At 54.5% G+C, this 16,577-nt stretch overlaps 2 protein-coding genes across 6 annotated transcripts in view; both read left to right on the top strand.

Annotated features, from left to right (window-relative positions):
- Window positions 1-16,577, top strand: part of LOC135912192 (latrophilin Cirl-like) — a 492,061-nt gene that overhangs the window by 28,678 nt on the left and 446,806 nt on the right. The gene's annotated exons all lie outside the window — the stretch shown is intronic.
- LOC135912183 (uncharacterized) lies at window positions 6,095-10,841 on the top strand. Its single transcript, XM_065444562.2, has 3 exons — window positions 6,095-6,485; window positions 8,910-9,100; window positions 10,406-10,841. The coding sequence occupies exons 1-3, from the start codon at window positions 6,176-6,178 to the stop codon at window positions 10,742-10,744; spliced, it is 840 nt and encodes a 279-aa protein (XP_065300634.2). The 5' UTR covers window positions 6,095-6,175; the 3' UTR covers window positions 10,745-10,841.

The raw sequence follows: 16,577 nt of genomic DNA, 5'->3' as shown, positions 1-16,577 counted from the left end.
GGCCGCAATTCGCCTTGTGGTAGTACGTGTAATAACTCCTGCAACTTTCCTGCAATACCTCGTGGCAATACACATAATCCTTACCTGACGTACGTTTGCTGCTGGGGTGATTTTCAACATATATGCGGACCACACGAAGCTGCTTCCTTCGCATGTTTATGAGAGAGACTCATTCCACGCTCGACTGTCGTTTTAGTGACGAACGTCGTCGTCCAATTTTGGGCATCTCGCTATGCGAGGTCTCGAAAGCGCTCTGTTGCGCTATCCGTCGAGGGCACAATGCGAGCGTTCGGAATGAAACACGCGCACGGACGCCGCGGCGGAATGGAAGGAGCAGGGCGCGCACCAAACTGGCTCTCGCCGGACAGGCGGGCGCGCCCTGCGTTGACCGGCGAGGAAACGTAAGCCGTGGGCGGCGATATCGCGGCGGCCTCGCGCGATGATGAGCGATGCGATTCGAAACGACCGCCGACGGGCCGCTTCCGGCTTGCTCCTGGCCGGCAGCGCCGGAGAGCGGGCATCGCTGCTGGCCTGTGCGATCTGCTCGTCTCTCACTTATCGCCGTCCCATATCCTGCATCATTCAAAGACTGCGCTCGGACACAAATCTTGGCCCGCAATCGCAAGAGGTTACACTCCAATTGTTCGTAAGAGCGGATTGCGGCCTCTGATGCCAGGCATACGGGCATAGGCTACGACCGGAAAGCTTTGTGAATATTCGGCATCTGTATTTCTTTCCATGGTACATTTGCTTCGTACACACATACGTCGCTCCCCTCTAAGTTCCATCAGTGGCCGAACAAGGAATGTCACCGAAGGGTGCCCGTCTTCGTCTGGGCCCCGACGGTCCCTCTGTCGACACGTTGGCTCCGGCGGCCATTCTTCGTTCGCTCTCGCATCGGCTCAGGCATCCACCCCGCTGCGAACCGCTCTGCGCTTGCCTCTCGTTAACGCCGCGCCAGGCGAATAAGCTCGAGTGAATGTTGAACAATGGCAAGGGATTAGCGCTCGTGCGTATGCGTGTCGATTGTTTAAACGAGGAAACGGGCGTGACGTGGCATTCAGCCATTCACGAACGAACGCTGCAAGCTTGGAGACAACTTTTATTCGAGCAGGCGTTCCAGTTTTCATATAGGCGCTTTGACACTTCCAGCGAAACTGAACTGTCACCGACACCGCGTCGATCATCGCGCCCCGATGATTGTAGTGTGATCTGCCATAGCGCTCGTTAATGGCGCCGTGTTGTGCACCGGGAAGCTGTTTTCCCGCTATGTGTCAGTATGGAGGAGCGTGGATGTACACCGGTGAGCTATGGCATACGCGGATCACAGCCTCTCCGAAAGGAGAAAAGTTGCGATGCAGACGCGTACATTAACGAGTGCTCTGGGAAGTTCGCAATGCCAGGTTTGGACATTGCGGTCCTCCACTTGACGTTACATTCATAGGTGGAGAAGGAAAGTGGCTTTATCGCGGAAGACTTGCTCGGTTTGCGTTTGCCCATGGGTGCACGTAGTACACGCACGACCTTCAGAGGGGAAGCACGTGGAAAACTAGGTCCTGTGCACTTAGTCGAAAGAGGGCCACAGGACACGCCCTATTTTTTGTACCTCGCTCATACCCGCAGTTGACGAAGGAATTGTTTGCTACCGGACGGAACGGGACGTCGCCACAGAACTGTCTCCTTCGGGATGGACCACTGATGCAGAAAGCCCGCTAACTGGTCTACGTAAACGCTGGTCGATGCACGGGAGACAAAACACGCGTCGGTGCATCATGTAAAATCTCCGATTCGTGCGGCGTAATGCGGACAGCGCGCCAAGAGGAAATGCGTACCGCACGAGTAGGCGAAGCAGACCGATGCGAGCATCGAGCAACGGTATCCGGGAGCGAGGGTTGGCGGCGCTCTTTGATGGCTGCGCGGTGCCAAGGAGGACGACGCGCGGGGGCCGCTGTGCCCCGTCACGAACGGGTGACCCGAATGTGTCGTCGGACGGCCGTGTAATCTGGGACCGGCCTCTGCGCCCTTCTTCGGTGCCGTGTCTCCCACCCGCAGTCGGCGCTCGACGACAGAGCTTCGCGGAGCTGCGAGCGGCCCTTGTGGCGCGGGGCCCGCTGTCCCCCGTCACAGCGTGCACGAGTTTTATGCTCCAGTGGGTAACGCGCTTGCAGTCGGTACCCGAGTCATTGACTCTCGCAATGTATAAAATTCATCGACCCTCGCCTCATTCGACCGAAGCGTTCGAGGCAGCGTCCGTACCGGCATGGGTGCCGCTGTTTGGGTAGCGAGAGAGAAATGTATTTACAGAAAGCCAGAGATGCGAGCCCGACGTTGCAGTGATGTGTTACTCTGTACCGAGGAAAAGCGACCAAGAAAATGATGATGATGACGACGACAGTTGACCGGCAGTTGCATATATATATATATATATATATATACACAAGTCCACTGCTTGCGGCATTTGCGGCAGCTGGCGCTAACGTCGGAAGACGCCGAGGCCGAATAGCGTCGCACGAAGAAAGCGCCCGTTCGTGATACGGCGCACATGCACGTGGCACACGAGCGAATGCGATTCTGCGCGCTCGCGTTGTGTTTGCACGTGCGCCGCGCCAGGCGGCTTCCGCATGCAAATTCAGGGAGGGGTGTCTTGTGAAAAAATGTCGACGCGTCGGTGAGCGCTCGCGGGTGGGCCGGAATGCGGAATATGGACACCTTCGCTCGTTCTGAAAGGAGAGCGAGGCCAGAAGGAGAAAGTCGGCCACACGCGGTTGTGCGCGTCTCGGACGCCGTGGACCGGCGCACGAGCGGCTCGTGGAAGGCGCTTCCTTCTCGTTCTCCCATGCTGCGTGCTGCTCCGCGCGAGGCTGTCACGCGTGGCTTCGCGGTGCGCGACATCTGCTAGGCGCCCGTGAGCGCCCGGTCCCTTCGCTTTCTTCTGTCCTGCAGGTTTTCACACGGGAGCGATCGCCTGCACAGAACTGCGTGCGCAGCGAAAGAAAAACTGGATTGATGGAATGGCAACGCGAGTCCCACCAGCGTAGGCCCTGATTCCACCAGCTCTGAACGCGCACCCTAGCGACGGTGCACGAGCGTGTTCGCATTCTGATACGGTCGTGTGAGTCAAATGCACGAGCTGTAGTCCTCAGAAGCAGAACGGCGTAAGTGAGAGTCAGCGTGGACTTGCAGATGTTCGCCGAGAAGTCCGGAGTGCTGAAGAAAAAATCCCGATCCTTGCCTTCCTCCTAAACAGCTAGCCGAATAATGCTTGATGAGAGGCCCGCGCCCACAGCCTGCAAAATGATCAGGTAGCGCAGGCGCCAGCCACGCATGGCTCGGCTAACTTGCTGCACCGCCGTCGTGATGGTGTGCTACGCGACTCTTACGCGCACCTAGGAAAATTTCTTGCACAACTACTTTACTTCTCGAGGTATGGCTCGCCTATCCTGTTCATGCAAGGAAATGTCTACGTAATTCTGCTCTCGTGCGGCAAGTACTATGTGTGACAAAGGGGACGTGGTTGAATCAATGACAGTTTGCTTGAACGTAGCAACAATGTCAGGCGAGGCATAGAAGGTCATTTGGCAATACAGTGCAAAGAGTGTGGCGGCATACCGAATTTTAAAGGCTGCGTCAAGCTCATTTGTGTCAGCGTGCCATCAATAGTCCTAACCGATATTATGCGCATAGAGCAGTGCGCGCGCATTTCGTTGTAGAAATGTATGTAGGTATGTTCCCGGTGATTAAAGATTCAGTTGGGAATCTAGCCGAGTCTCTTCTTTCGTCCACGTCAAGGCTTGCGCTCTAAGCTTTTCAGCTTTCATCGTTCGCTGCCGCGGTCCGTGCTTCTTCGGCAAGTTTGTCACACCCTCCCAGCTCGTCCCCTTAGGTCCACACTAGAAGAATACAGCGATCGGGACGGATGAACGGGCCACTCAAATAGCGTACGATGACGAATCTCACGAACACCATGCTGCGCAAATGCGTCCCAAATGGAAAGCTCGTGCGAGTGTAGTGTGTTCTGCCACCGGTGGCGTTAGCCAAGCTTGCCTCTCCACCGAGGGGCTTCGTCGCGTTACTAGTGGCACGGTGCTTCCACTTCGTATGCGCGGTCCGAACGCAGTGCGCCTGTTGCCAGATGTCGCGGCACGATGCCCGCGATGTTCCAGAACAGGTTGTTCTCGAGCAAGTTGGCGCTCAGCTTTACTAGAGATTTCAGGCAGGAGGCAAACTAAGAAACAAAAAAAGCCTTCCTGCGTTGGTGACATCCAGGTTGTTTTCATGCGGAACGTGCTTTTCTGGTGGACAGCCTTTCGGGACGCTGCGCCACGTGCTGCGCCTGCGTGGAAGTCCCTGTTTCGTGTCCGCGTGGGTCTGCGTGTTTCCCGTTCCTTTGCTAGAAGCGAGCGCGTCGGGAAACGACGCCAGCCGCTCCGTCGTGCGCTGGCCACGAGGGCAAGGAGGAAAAGTCCGCCGTCTTTGTGGGGACGCCACGGGGCCGCCGCGCGCTTCCGGCGGCTCTCGGAGCAGCCGTCTCCGGTCTGGCCGCGCGCGCAGCGGCAGTTTCGCGGCGCCCTCCTTCCCAGCCGTTTCTCCTTCGTCGACGCGCCTCCATTTCGCTGTCGATTCGAAAAGCTGGGAATCCCTCTGCGCATGCGCTATGTAACGTCGCAGAATACACAGGAGGAGGCGAACGAACCAATCCGCTTATTCTTCACTCGCTCACCGCACGAAGATTTTCATTGTTAAAATATAGCAACCGAAGCACGTGCTCGGGAATCTTCGTAGGCCAGCGAAAACTAGAATAATTGAAAAATTACAAGTTTCTGATTCAGGACAATTTCCTTGCCAAGTTTTTGAACACGTCAATCTGCTTTCGGTGCCAAGTTTTCGTTGGTGTTCTTTGTTTTAATGCGACAGCATTATGTACCCCATTACGCGAAAATCCGGCGGCCGTGTCGACGCAAAGAGTAAGCGCACGTCGAATATTTCTGGCTGCTGTAAACAAAGTGTGACTTGGAAATGAAAATGCGGTACATTTCCGCCCGGCTGGGAGTCGAGAGCCTCCGGGGTGCGAGCACGCTTCCCCCACGGTTCTGGTTGGCCTGGTGCGTGCGCCACGTGACGGCGCGAGCGAGTGCGTCCGTGGCGTTCCGAGGCTCACACAGTGCGTTCTCGCTCACGAGCAGTCGTCTCTGCGACAGCGTTAAGGAGCTCGTGTCGCAGAAAAGCCGGTGTCGTCGGCGTTGGTGTCGGCGTCGTCGGCGTTGGCCGTGAGCGATAAATCCCAGCAGGCACTTCATGAATAAAAAACAACGTGCAACATGGGCTTGGTGGGAATCGAACCAGGGTCTCCGGAGTGTGAGACGGAGACTCTACCACTCAGCCACGAGTTCGATGCTTCAAAAGCGTCTCTAGTGAATGCGGTGTTGCCTTAAAAACGAGCGGTTTCTAAAAGCTCAGGCGTGCGTCGCTTGCTCAGGCGCACATTTCGTTGCCGCGCCGAACGCGGCGCTGCTCGACGCTCAACGCGTCCGATGCGGGGCGCGTAGTAGCTGCGCCGTAGCCCACTGTCTTACACCCCTTGGCGGGTCGACGGGAGCGCTGTCGCGTTCCACTCTTGAAGGCGAAGCTTAAGCGTCCTCCAATTTTTGTTTCGTTCTCTTGCATTGCGCCAATTGTCTGTCCAATCCCACTAGATTCTTATCCAATCCTCCGCACCGGGTCGGAAGCATATTTTAACAAACTCAGTGGTGAGTACGTGAACGCGTACTATGCTCGCTTTTTCCCATCTTTCCTGTTGGTGTTTCTTTTCTGTTCTTCCAATAAGAATTAATTTCCCCTCAGCTACTTCTCGCCGCCCGATCCGTGGCCAATCCTACTTAGTGGGTGCGTGCCCCAAATGTGGATCATCATCATCATGAATGCTAAGTGCCACTGTTCCATCCCTCAAAATGACATTAGGAGTTGAAGGAATAAAACTAGTTTAACAGGAACACACATCGTGGAATACGGTCATCGTTTCACAATCTTATCCTTATTTGCAAGATTCCTGTCGAGTTTTCTTCTTCATTATTCAACCCGGCAACCGCCCGATTCGTGGCCCGTAGTGGGTTGAGCCATAACGCCGGGGCGAACGTATACTTCGAGCAGCGCACCTTCCGGAGCCCCTGTCGCGACGATGAGCCCGATCTCTCTCATCACGGTCGTCGTCCTAGTGCAACTCGAGAGCTGGTCGGGCCACGTGGAGCTGCTGCAGGCCAACGCCAGCGCCTCTTCGAGAGGCCCCGTGAAGCTGGTGCTGTGGCGGCTGCGCAGCTTCTCCAAGTCGTGCGCCGACCGGCGCCGGGTGGCCGTGGCCAACCGCAGCCTGTCGGCCGCGAGGGACAACGCGCCGGTGACCTTCCGGCGCCTGCCCCAGGGCTTCTACTGCTTCTCCGCCGGGACCGACCGCGGGCCCACGACGCTCTCGGCCGTCGCCGTGCTCACAGGTGGTCTCTTAGTTCCGGTGATTTGTCGATCCCCTTTGATTAACAGGTACTCGAAATGGAGCCGCGACGAATTGTCACCTAGCCTGTCTCAGCTAATCGGCTCTTACACACATCTACCGCAGTCTAACGTTTTTCCTATCTCTCCTCGATATGTTCTGTCATCATTAAAACCTCTGTGCCTGTATTGTACAGCTACCTGCGGTTCTAGAAGCTCTCCGCCAGTATACTCTGAACGTCTGTCGGTTATCCCCGCTCAAGACCTGCTTCCAATACTTCCACCCGCTTTGAGCCGCAGCGCTTCTACAAGGTTCCTTGCGGGTTTTCCTGGGATGAATATCCTAGCATATCCATTACGATGTCCTGAGTGGTTCGCGGAGTTCTCCTGCAGCAGACACATTCCTCATCCTGCGCCAATGCTTGCACCGGCATTCTCGTCAGACAGCCAGCTCTGGCCTCAAATTGGCAAGGCGCTGCCCTTGTGAGCAGGAGAGTGGGTGGTGCCATGGGATTGATTGACTGTGCACTGCAGAGCAGAAGCTGCACCGATAAGAGTGCGGCAGCCTGCTTCGTCCAGTGATTGACCCGATTGTCACATGAAACCAACACGCAAGCAACCCAGAAAAGCATCAACTGTATCTCGTACTCACAAAAGCCTCTTATGCCAGAAATGTAAGAGCAGCCAGTCCGGCTGGTAGACATCATTGAGGTGACCAGACAATGACAAATAGCATCTACGAATGATAAGGTTTGTGGATAGGTTGTGTCCAAATCCAGCCCCGAGCGTGCCCTTCCTTGGAGTAAAATAAATAGATCCCGAAGGCCATGTTTTTGTTTGCTTCGCACCGGAAGCTGGTGCAGGAGCCAGAAAGTCGTCATGGCCGCCATGTTTTCGGCATCACTTAAATTACCATTGTTCGTTTTATCGTAACGTAAAAGTGCTAAACAAAAGTGAAATGGAAGTGGCCAAAAAAGAAATAGATTTCAGTGGGAGCCGGACCCACATTTGTCGCATTCCGCGTGGGATGTTCTACGAAGAGGTCAATTCCACGCCCCAGTGTTGGCGCCCTCTAAATAAGAAATGCAGATCTCGAAGGCTATGCTTCTGCTCGTTGTATTCGGCAGAAGTGCTTGTGGGAGCCGGAAGCACGTTTTGAACGTCGAGTTTTGGACATCACGTGTTAGGCTACAATGGCGGCTTACCTCTCGTCCACTTTCTTGGGCGTTTGTGCATGTTTACTATAGATGTGGCCCTTGGGTTGTTTCTCCGTTGGTGGTGTTGGGCTGCTGAGCACGAGGTCGCGGGGTCGAATCCCAGCCACGGCGGCCGCATTTCGATGGAGGCGAAATGCGAAAGCACGTTAAAGAACCCCAGAGGGTCAAAATTTCCGGAGTCCTCCACTACGGCGTGCCTCATAATCAGAAAATTGTTTTGGCACGTTAAACCCCATAATTGTTTCTCCGTTGGATACGACTCCATTGTATGCGTACTGGCTAGCTCGCTCAAGTGTAGCTTAGCGTATTATTTTCGTCCCGTGTCCTTCTAGGATACAACAAGAACAAAAAAAAAAAGTACAGCCGTCGTAAGACGTAACATCAACTATAAAGACAATCGATTGCGGCTTAACATTAGAGAGTTTTACAATAGGGGCCCAAATATTTTGGTGCCCCAAAGAGCTTCAACTTCACGCGTTCCTGCGAATCAAACCCAGTTTGGTGCTATAGGTTAGAGCCGTCGCTTCGATGGTTGCCGCCATGTTTGTTGACGCAAAGCTTTTGGGACTGCTATTTGGGCTCCCCCTAAATCGGTGAAATAGCGTTCCCAACGCAAAACCCAAACGCAGTTTTCGTCTCGCGCATGCGCAGTGGCTTTGACGCTATTCCTTTGGGGCCCCAAAACATTTGGGGCCCCTATTCTAAAACTCTATTAACAAACAAGGCCCGCAATTAAAGAGCAAACTGATCGTTTTGGAAGGAAAGCACGTTTTGCTGTATAGGGCCATACCTAGTCCATGAAATATTGGGCATCCCCCGCGGGGGAATAAAAACCGCGCTTAAGTAGTGTTTTGGGTGAAGTACTACTGTGACTGAACACTTGTAGTCGTCCTGAGACGGGCTTACGTGAACACGTCGTCTTATTTCCATCTGTTATGCCGCTATTTTTTGTGCAGCGATTGTTACATGAACCCGACAAAAGCGGATGGAGTCGGATTCGGCCCGACGCGACAGCATTTACGTGAGCTCGTTCACCTAAGCGGGTCGAGATTGCCGCGGCGAGTCCGTCGCGTGCACCGCTGCCGGTTGGGAGGTGCGGCCCCTCCGCGTTCGCTCGACGATTCGATCCGCCTTTGTCGGTTTCACGTAGACGGCACGCAAAGGCGGCGCTCGCTGACTCCGCGTGCCGGCGGCGTTGTTGACGTGACGAAGGTCAAGGGCCCAGCGACCGGTGTTGCGAGCGGGCGCCGGGCCCGGGCCTGCTGTGGAACGTGTCGCCGGGCGGCACGCTGAGCGCCTCGGTGCGCGTGGACAGCAGCGAGCCGCCGTGCCAGCAGTTCGTGGCACGGCTCCACGAGGGCGGATGCCAGCAGCCGGGAGCCAGGCTGGTGGTGCAGTACCAGGTACGCGCTCGGTCAGACCGCCGGGCAAACGGACTGACGGCGTGGTCTGCAAACGCGCGAGCGGCAGGAGTAACAGCGCGCCTGTTTTCTGCCACTGCTCGGCCGCGTCTTGCCAGCACGAAAGCAAATGTCGCCAGAGGGAAGAGCGAAGCACTGACTCTCTTGAAGACCAGAGTACTCGAGTGGGGCAACGAATAGCAGCTGCGATTCGAGACAAACTCGCGCCAGCGTCCAGGCCCATGGCGACACGGCTCGCCTGCGTGACACAAAGCTCCTCGCACAAGCGCCGGTCCGATACGCTCTCATTACGCAACCCTTCGAGCGATTTGAATGAAGCGAAAATAGAGCGCCTAATACTTTTAGCGATCGCTGCGTTCATAACTTTAAATTAGCGCTTTAAATAATGAAGAAAAGATCGCCGGATATCTGTAAACTTGTAGGAAACAGAGATAGGGAAGCTTCACAATGTCGTAGCTGAGCACCAAAAAACAGATATCAAATTGCTGCGCTCTTAGGCAAAGTTACACCCTTTGGCTTGCCCCTTCTGCCAAACAACAATAATCGTTATCTGCCTTGATGCGTTTCCTTTCTTTAACGCTGCGAGCCCGGAACTTTCCCGTAACGAACGGCACGCGCGTTATCAGAAGCGGCACTCCAAAGGGTGTAAACTGTTCTATGCTGATAACGCGCGTGTCGTTCGTTACTGGAAAGTACCGGGCTCGCAGCGCTAAAGAAAGGAAACGCATCATGGCTGATAACGATTGTTGTTGTGTGGCAGAAGGGGCAAGCCAAAGGGTGTAACTTTGCCTAAGAGTGTATCCGCTGTCTGGCCGAATAGGCACAAGGCGACTACCACTTAACCTAATGGCTGCTACCCACCCACCACACCACTACACCTCACTAATCTTGCCTTTATGTGACGCTGCGACCTCATAGGTGGCGCCACAATACTGTTGCGTCCTTCGGTTTGCGGCGTTATCAAAGTAGAGGCAAGTAGTAGTAGTAGTAGAGGCTCGGCAACTGAAGCAGCAGAGTGTGTAGGCCACTTCCGAAATGCGTCATATTTGTACATTCATGGGCGTCATCGGCTTTACGTTTGCGCGACATTCGCTTTAAAATTTTCGTAAACATACAAGAAAGCTTCGCCTAACGCTGATTCCCAAATACGTTAGAACACGCGGATCTTGTTTGGATTTCCCTCTTGAATGCGACAGGCGTAGTAACCATTTATTCGCCATAGCCGTCGAACAGGCCGAGCGTAACGGTATACTACCTCAAGTGACGATCGCAGCGCCACCGGTGCAGGTCGTCCGCAACGCGGTGTTCCACGTGCACGGCCTGAAGCCGGAGCTTCGCTACTGCCTCGCGGTGGCGGCGGGCTGCTTCAACTGTCCGGTCACGTGCTCCGCCCTCGAGAGCAAGACGGTGGGCGCGAGCGTGGAGCGAGCCGGGGACGACAGGCTGGGGGGCCTCAGCCGGGGGGAGCCCACGGTGCCCGAGGCTGACGCCACCCTGGACCCCGTGCTCGCCGTACTGGGTGTGGGGAGCGTGCTGTTCCTGCTCGCGTGGTCCTTCCACCTCTACCAGAGGCTGCCTGTGGGAGCGAGGGCCAAGAGGAGGAGGGGACACGTGTCACCCGTGTAGCACTCGGTAGCTGCCGAAACGGGTTGTGCACAGAGATGTGTGCGTGCGTCTGTTGTTGCGATAATTAAAGAGCTGCTTCTGTCTTCGAAGAACGCAAGGTTGTGAATGTTGGTATTCCATTTTAGCTTTTTAGAGCATTGAAGACACAGGGAACCTATAAAAGACGTTGACAAAACTTTTTGTCCGCCCCTTTTATACTATCCATGTGTTTATTGGACGCTAACAGGCTGAAATATCACTTCTATTCTTGCGCTACTGTGCCGAGGGATCCGTTCTTTTCATTATCCTAGAAGGCCGAATCAATCATTCCGTGAGCGCTTTCCACTAATATGACCGTGATCTCAAATGCAATGCCGCATAGAAGGAGAGGGTATGCCCTCCCCCCCCCCCTTTTTTTTTTTCACTTATGCGCACGGGTGCGATGAACGGACGGTCGTGCCGTTGCAGGTGTTCCTTGCAGAAGGGCAGTTTCAGACTTTGTAAATCGCTGTTTCGATTTTTGCTCGGCGGCTCATTTTACAAATGACCGGGCTGTTTTCGTATCGGCTGGCGCGGAAAATGAAGCGTAAGGCGCACTTTTCGTGTCGATAAAATGTGAGCTACACGTTTTGTCACCATCGCCATTTCCCCCAGATCTGTTCTCCCTCTCCCTACCCAGACGACGCACTTGCTCGCGTGCGCCGTTCAGCGGTAGCTATACGTGCGCGAGATCGGATAGTCATTGGAGGTTTTTAGACATTTCGAAGTGCAGCTTTCTGCCGGTGCCGCAGCGCCGGCTGAGTCCGTCATTCTGTGCGCCACTTTTCGCGTCTCTGCGGTCAGGCTCGGCCGGCGCTGTGTCCTTGCCTTGGCGCACGCGAGCAGCCCATCTGCAGTCAACGTCAGGGTGCACAAAGAAGAGACAGATTGTTCCTTCCTGGGCGCACCAGTTGGCGCCTTTGCTCGTCCCTTGGTCTGCGTGCGTGCTTGCTGCTTCCTTGGCGGGGCGCCGGCTTCATAACTCGAGCGTGTTCGACACGCTTCCGAACAGCAGGTGGATTGCAGGAGAGAGGGATACGCCTGCGGCGCAGAAGAAAACGCGCCTGCCAGCCGGACGAAGGCAGCCGGCGCAGTGGCTCGCCCCTTCAACCTGCAAATTACCCCTCCCTAAACCTCGCCGGCGTCCTCAACTCGGTAGCCTAGCTATTCGCCGGGTCACTTCTGCTCTCTCTTTTCTTTTTTGGTCTCTCAGTTTTGCCATCGTTCGAGCTTTGATGCATTTTCTGTTTTGCTCCCGCGCATGGTCGCCTCTGCGTCGTCTGCTCCTTTTCACGCGGTCGTCTGCTTCTTTGTGCTTGCGTGTGCGCGGCCGCAGCTTGTCGGGTTTTCGTCTGCTGCTGCTCCGCTTTCGATCGGAGGGGGAGGGGCGTATCGTTCGTCGTCTCCGTCCTGTGCTTCGATAATTATGTTTTGTTGTTTATCGCTACCGTAGATGTATTTTTTCTCCCCCTCCGGGCCGATCTTTCGGGTCGAATCTAGGAGCAGCCACGAAGGAGACGGGGGTCTTCTTCGTTGCCGGAGAGGAGGACGGCAGGGATTTGGCTTGTGTACCCGGACCTGGGAGTGGCGTTGCCTCTTCGACCTGCTGCCTTCTCCCTCCCCTGTTGGACGTGGCGCCGCCATCGAATATACCATTTCCGAAGCCATATAAGTAGCAGCGCCCTCTCTCCCCCGAGTTGGCCCCCGAAGAGAGCGCCGAGGCGAGGCCGAGTCGTTTGGGGGCCGATCGCAAAACACGGCCATTACGAACAACAAAAGACTGGGGAGAAAGGAGGGAGCGCTAAATACGATGCGAGGCAGCGGACGGCAGGGAGAAATAGTTTATGAGCAGACGAGCGCCAGGAAAGGGCGGTAGCAGACGAGAGTGGCCGAAACAGAAGCGGGAAGGAAGTGTGCGATCTTGATCAGGCGGCGCGCCGATACTCCAGTGTCTCGCGGAATAAATTGCCCATCTGTCCTCCCTCGTCCACCGGACTTATGGGTTCATGAATTTATTAGCCTCCGCGGCTTCTTCGCCCAACGAGCAGTGTATCGCCGGACGCAGTAATGGTTACGTCCGCCAGGGAAGAAGGGGTCACGGGGCCTCGGCGTCTTTTCCACTCCCGCCTCGAGCTGCGGCACCGACATCGTGCGCGCGGCTTCAGCGTCCTCTACGGCCGCGTTTGCGTGTTGTAAAGACATAAGCGGTTACACGTGGCAGCAGGCGTGCCGTCGATTGCTGTCTTAGCTCGGTGTGTGGGTGCCGATGTGTTACGTTAGTTTTAGAGCAAGCACCGCGACATCACACGTCCGAATAGCTCTTAAAACGAACATTTCGTAAATCGAACACAAACGTCACTAACCATGCACCACCACTACCGCCTGTGGTGCACAATTTCGCATACTCGCTGGCCAGTATGCTCGTGTTTAAGGTGTGAGTGCAGGGACGTGATAATGAACATTAGGGCCTATCTACGAGTGTGAGTAGACATGAACGGGGCCAAGTTGTGAGTCTGAGTAGGCGCATGAGCGCGAGTGACCGCCAGTGAGTGAAAGTACAGACGTGAGTGCCAGTAGATGACAGTCAGTGAGAATGCGCGAGTACCTGAGTTTACGTGAGTGTGAACGCGAGTGATTAGCTGTTCATGTGCAGCAATTAAGGACTGAAAGGCGGGTCAGTTGATTTGACTTCATTGTGGACATTTTTGCGCACACTAAACGGCGACAATGTTGAGTTGCTGAGCACGAGGTCGCGAGATCGAATCCCGGCCAGGGCGGCCGCATTTCGATGGGGGCGAAATGCCAAAACACCCGTGAACTTAGATTTAGGTGCACGTTAAAGAACCCCAGGTGGTCGAAATTTCCGGAGTCCTCCACTACGGCGTGCCTCATAATCAGAAAGTGGTTTTGGCACGCAAAACCCCATAATTTAACTGTTTTAAACGACGTCAAGAAAAGGACGCAAATACCAGTGCAGACTGACGACTGAACATTATTCCTTACTTAAACAGCGCATACATCCCCGAGAACCATCCCATGATCACCGCGCAGGGTCAACAGCGCATCCGTTCCACATAACATTCAGAAATGCAGCATAATCGACACACTGTCTTCTGTTATTCAGCAAGATAATTTCGCGGTCATCCAAAGCGATAGACGGATGAGGCTAGCTAGCACATGCTCCTTGCAGTGTGCCAAGCTCCTACAATTTCTCTCGCTGTCTGATTACGATTAACATACAAAATAGTGGTTTGGCCAAACGATGCCTTATACGGGCTCAATGAAAATTGCGCACAGTGCATTGCCACATGCGTGTCCTTTCCCTGTCGTCGTTTAGTGTCGCCTCAACTTTCCACAATGTTGATACACGTCTACGCGCAAAGCCTACGACTGCACTTCGGCAGCAAATGGAAGCGCGCGTGCGGCTCTGTTTGCCAACCACCTCGTTATTTTTTACTAGTGTTTGTTTTGTGGCAGCGCCATCCGTTAGGTGCTGTAAGATAGCGGAGCGAGCATGCGCTGTAGGGCTCTGAGGCTGATCCACGGTTGAAAGGTATAGCGCAACAAAACAAAGACACGAGAGGAAACGAAGGCAAGCGCTAACTATCAACAACGAAAATTTTACTTCAGGGATCGGTCATACTTATACCCCCAAACAACCACTTGCACAGTATGATTCAACCATGACGATGCACTTACGTACGTGACGATATGAAAACAATCTAAAACCGACGCAACAGGAAAACGCAAGAAAAGCTAAATGGCGTATAGAAAATGCAGTTCAGCCTTTATGCCATGCGCAAATCATCCAACTCTCTCGCGGACATTGACATTGACGGTTTGCTGATGCATTGGTCAGCGGCGGAGAGGATCTGCTCCATTTCTGTTATCAGTCTCGTGTCTTTCTTTTGTTGCGCTGTGCACATACGTTTCAATGATGACCGACCAACAAGCCTATATCGCCACCCTCGTCGCTAATCCATGGTCGCGGCGGGCCCTCGGCAGTTTCTCTGTAGGGAAGTTACTGGCCGCATGAACGCGTTGCGTTCATCGCGGCTTCGATATGGCGTCATTCACGCCGCAGGCGGGAAGGTCTACGCACCGCGCTCTCTCTCGTATAGAGCGTGCACCTTTGCTGCACGATCCCGCACTGTATACGTCTCCTGATGGGAGCGCTTGTCGTTTCCAGCTAGTCCGAGTCAACTCTCCGGTGCTGTCTGGGGTCAAACGTGCGTCTGCTCGAGGCTTCGTCTTTCGTTGCAGATTCTCTCGCTTGCTGCTATGCTTTCGGGGACGAGAGAAAGTCTGAGCAGGTTTGACACGAAAAGCCGCGCAAAACATGGAGGAACAAGGAGGCACTAGACAGACGTCGAATAACGACCGAAAGGTGACGGGAGAGAAATGAGCATCACTGAACGCCGTCTGAGGACGCTTCATTACCCGCACACACTAGCACGCACGCACGCACAGGGGGGAGGCATCTAAGGTACGCGGGTCACGGACTGCGTTACTCGCTCAAGAAATGAAAGAGCGGCTGCACGTTCAAAAAGGAACCATGTGAAGCGGAGCGAAGCCATCAGCGCAATCTGCGCGGACAACAAAGAGGTCGCCGCTACGGAAATGTCCCGCGAGCGGCTACGGCATGCATGAGATTGCATGGATGGCATCGCGCGACTACTGGTGTGCGCATCCAGGATCACCAGCTAGGGGGCATAGTTGTGCGCGACCCTTCTTTCCGTCGGGCCACTGTGCAGCAGTGCATTCGGAATTTAATGGGCGGCGGCAGCTATAGCGAGGGCCCCGCGCGGGGTGCCCCTCGCTGATGATCCTGCCTGAAGCCACTCTCTCCAGTTGTTACCAGCAGCTGCGATAGGAACGACCTGAGCTGAAACCGGCGCGGCTGGCTTTGGAGCAGTCGTCTAGTTGCCTGTCGTAGAATTACGCGCGAAAATCCGTGACCTCACAAACTCGCCTGTACGTTATAGTTGTAGCGTTGGTAGGGCGAGACGAGACATAGTGACGTTCGCTAGAAACACTTTTCATTATCGCGTTCTGCGCTCGCTCGCTCGATGTATGTATGTATGTATGTATGTATGTATGTATGTATGTATGTATGTATGTATGTATGTATGTATGTATGTATGTATGTATGTATGTATGTATGTATGTATGTATGTATGTATGTACGTAAGTATGTGTTTTGTGTGCGTGCGTGCGTCTCTGTGTGTATTTACATAGAAAGTTTAACATTCGTTTTCTTTCGTGTCACGGTTGCGCGAGTCTGCCAAGCACTGCGTCCGGAGCAGCGAAACTCAAACAAGCCAAAGTTTGAAGAGCGTATACGTGCGCGCTTGCGCAGGGCGGTGGCTTCAAAGTAAACAATCGGGGCTGAAAGAGCAAAGTGAACCTGTGATAAGAAGGAGAGGCAGACGTGTATTTCCCAAGCAAGCGGCCGAGAAGGAGGAGACGAAAGAAAAGAACAATCAACAAAGAAAGAGCAGGATAGAGAGCATGCATGATGTCGAGGCGCAGTTTGAGATGCAAATTGTCACTGATTTGCAAGTCAGCCGGCCTCGGTGCTCGAGGGCATCGCATGCATGTCATGCAATGCAGCCGCGGATCTGCGGAAAGGGAGCAGACGGCGAGAACCTTGCGCGGCCGTCGTCTGCTCTTTATTTTTCGTCTGCGCCTTTTGCGCGCCGGCTCTGGATGAATGGATATGGAAGAGACCTTGGATGCGCGCCTCCGACAGAGTGCGCCACCCTCCTCTTACTCCTGCTTCTGCAGTGTGCGTCTAGAGGTTCGCTAAGGGGCA

The sequence above is a fragment of the Dermacentor albipictus genome, chromosome 9, assembly GCF_038994185.2.
Source record: "Dermacentor albipictus isolate Rhodes 1998 colony chromosome 9, USDA_Dalb.pri_finalv2, whole genome shotgun sequence".
NCBI lineage: Eukaryota > Metazoa > Arthropoda > Arachnida > Ixodida > Ixodidae > Dermacentor > Dermacentor albipictus.
This window is presented reverse-complemented; position numbering and strand designations above follow the sequence as displayed.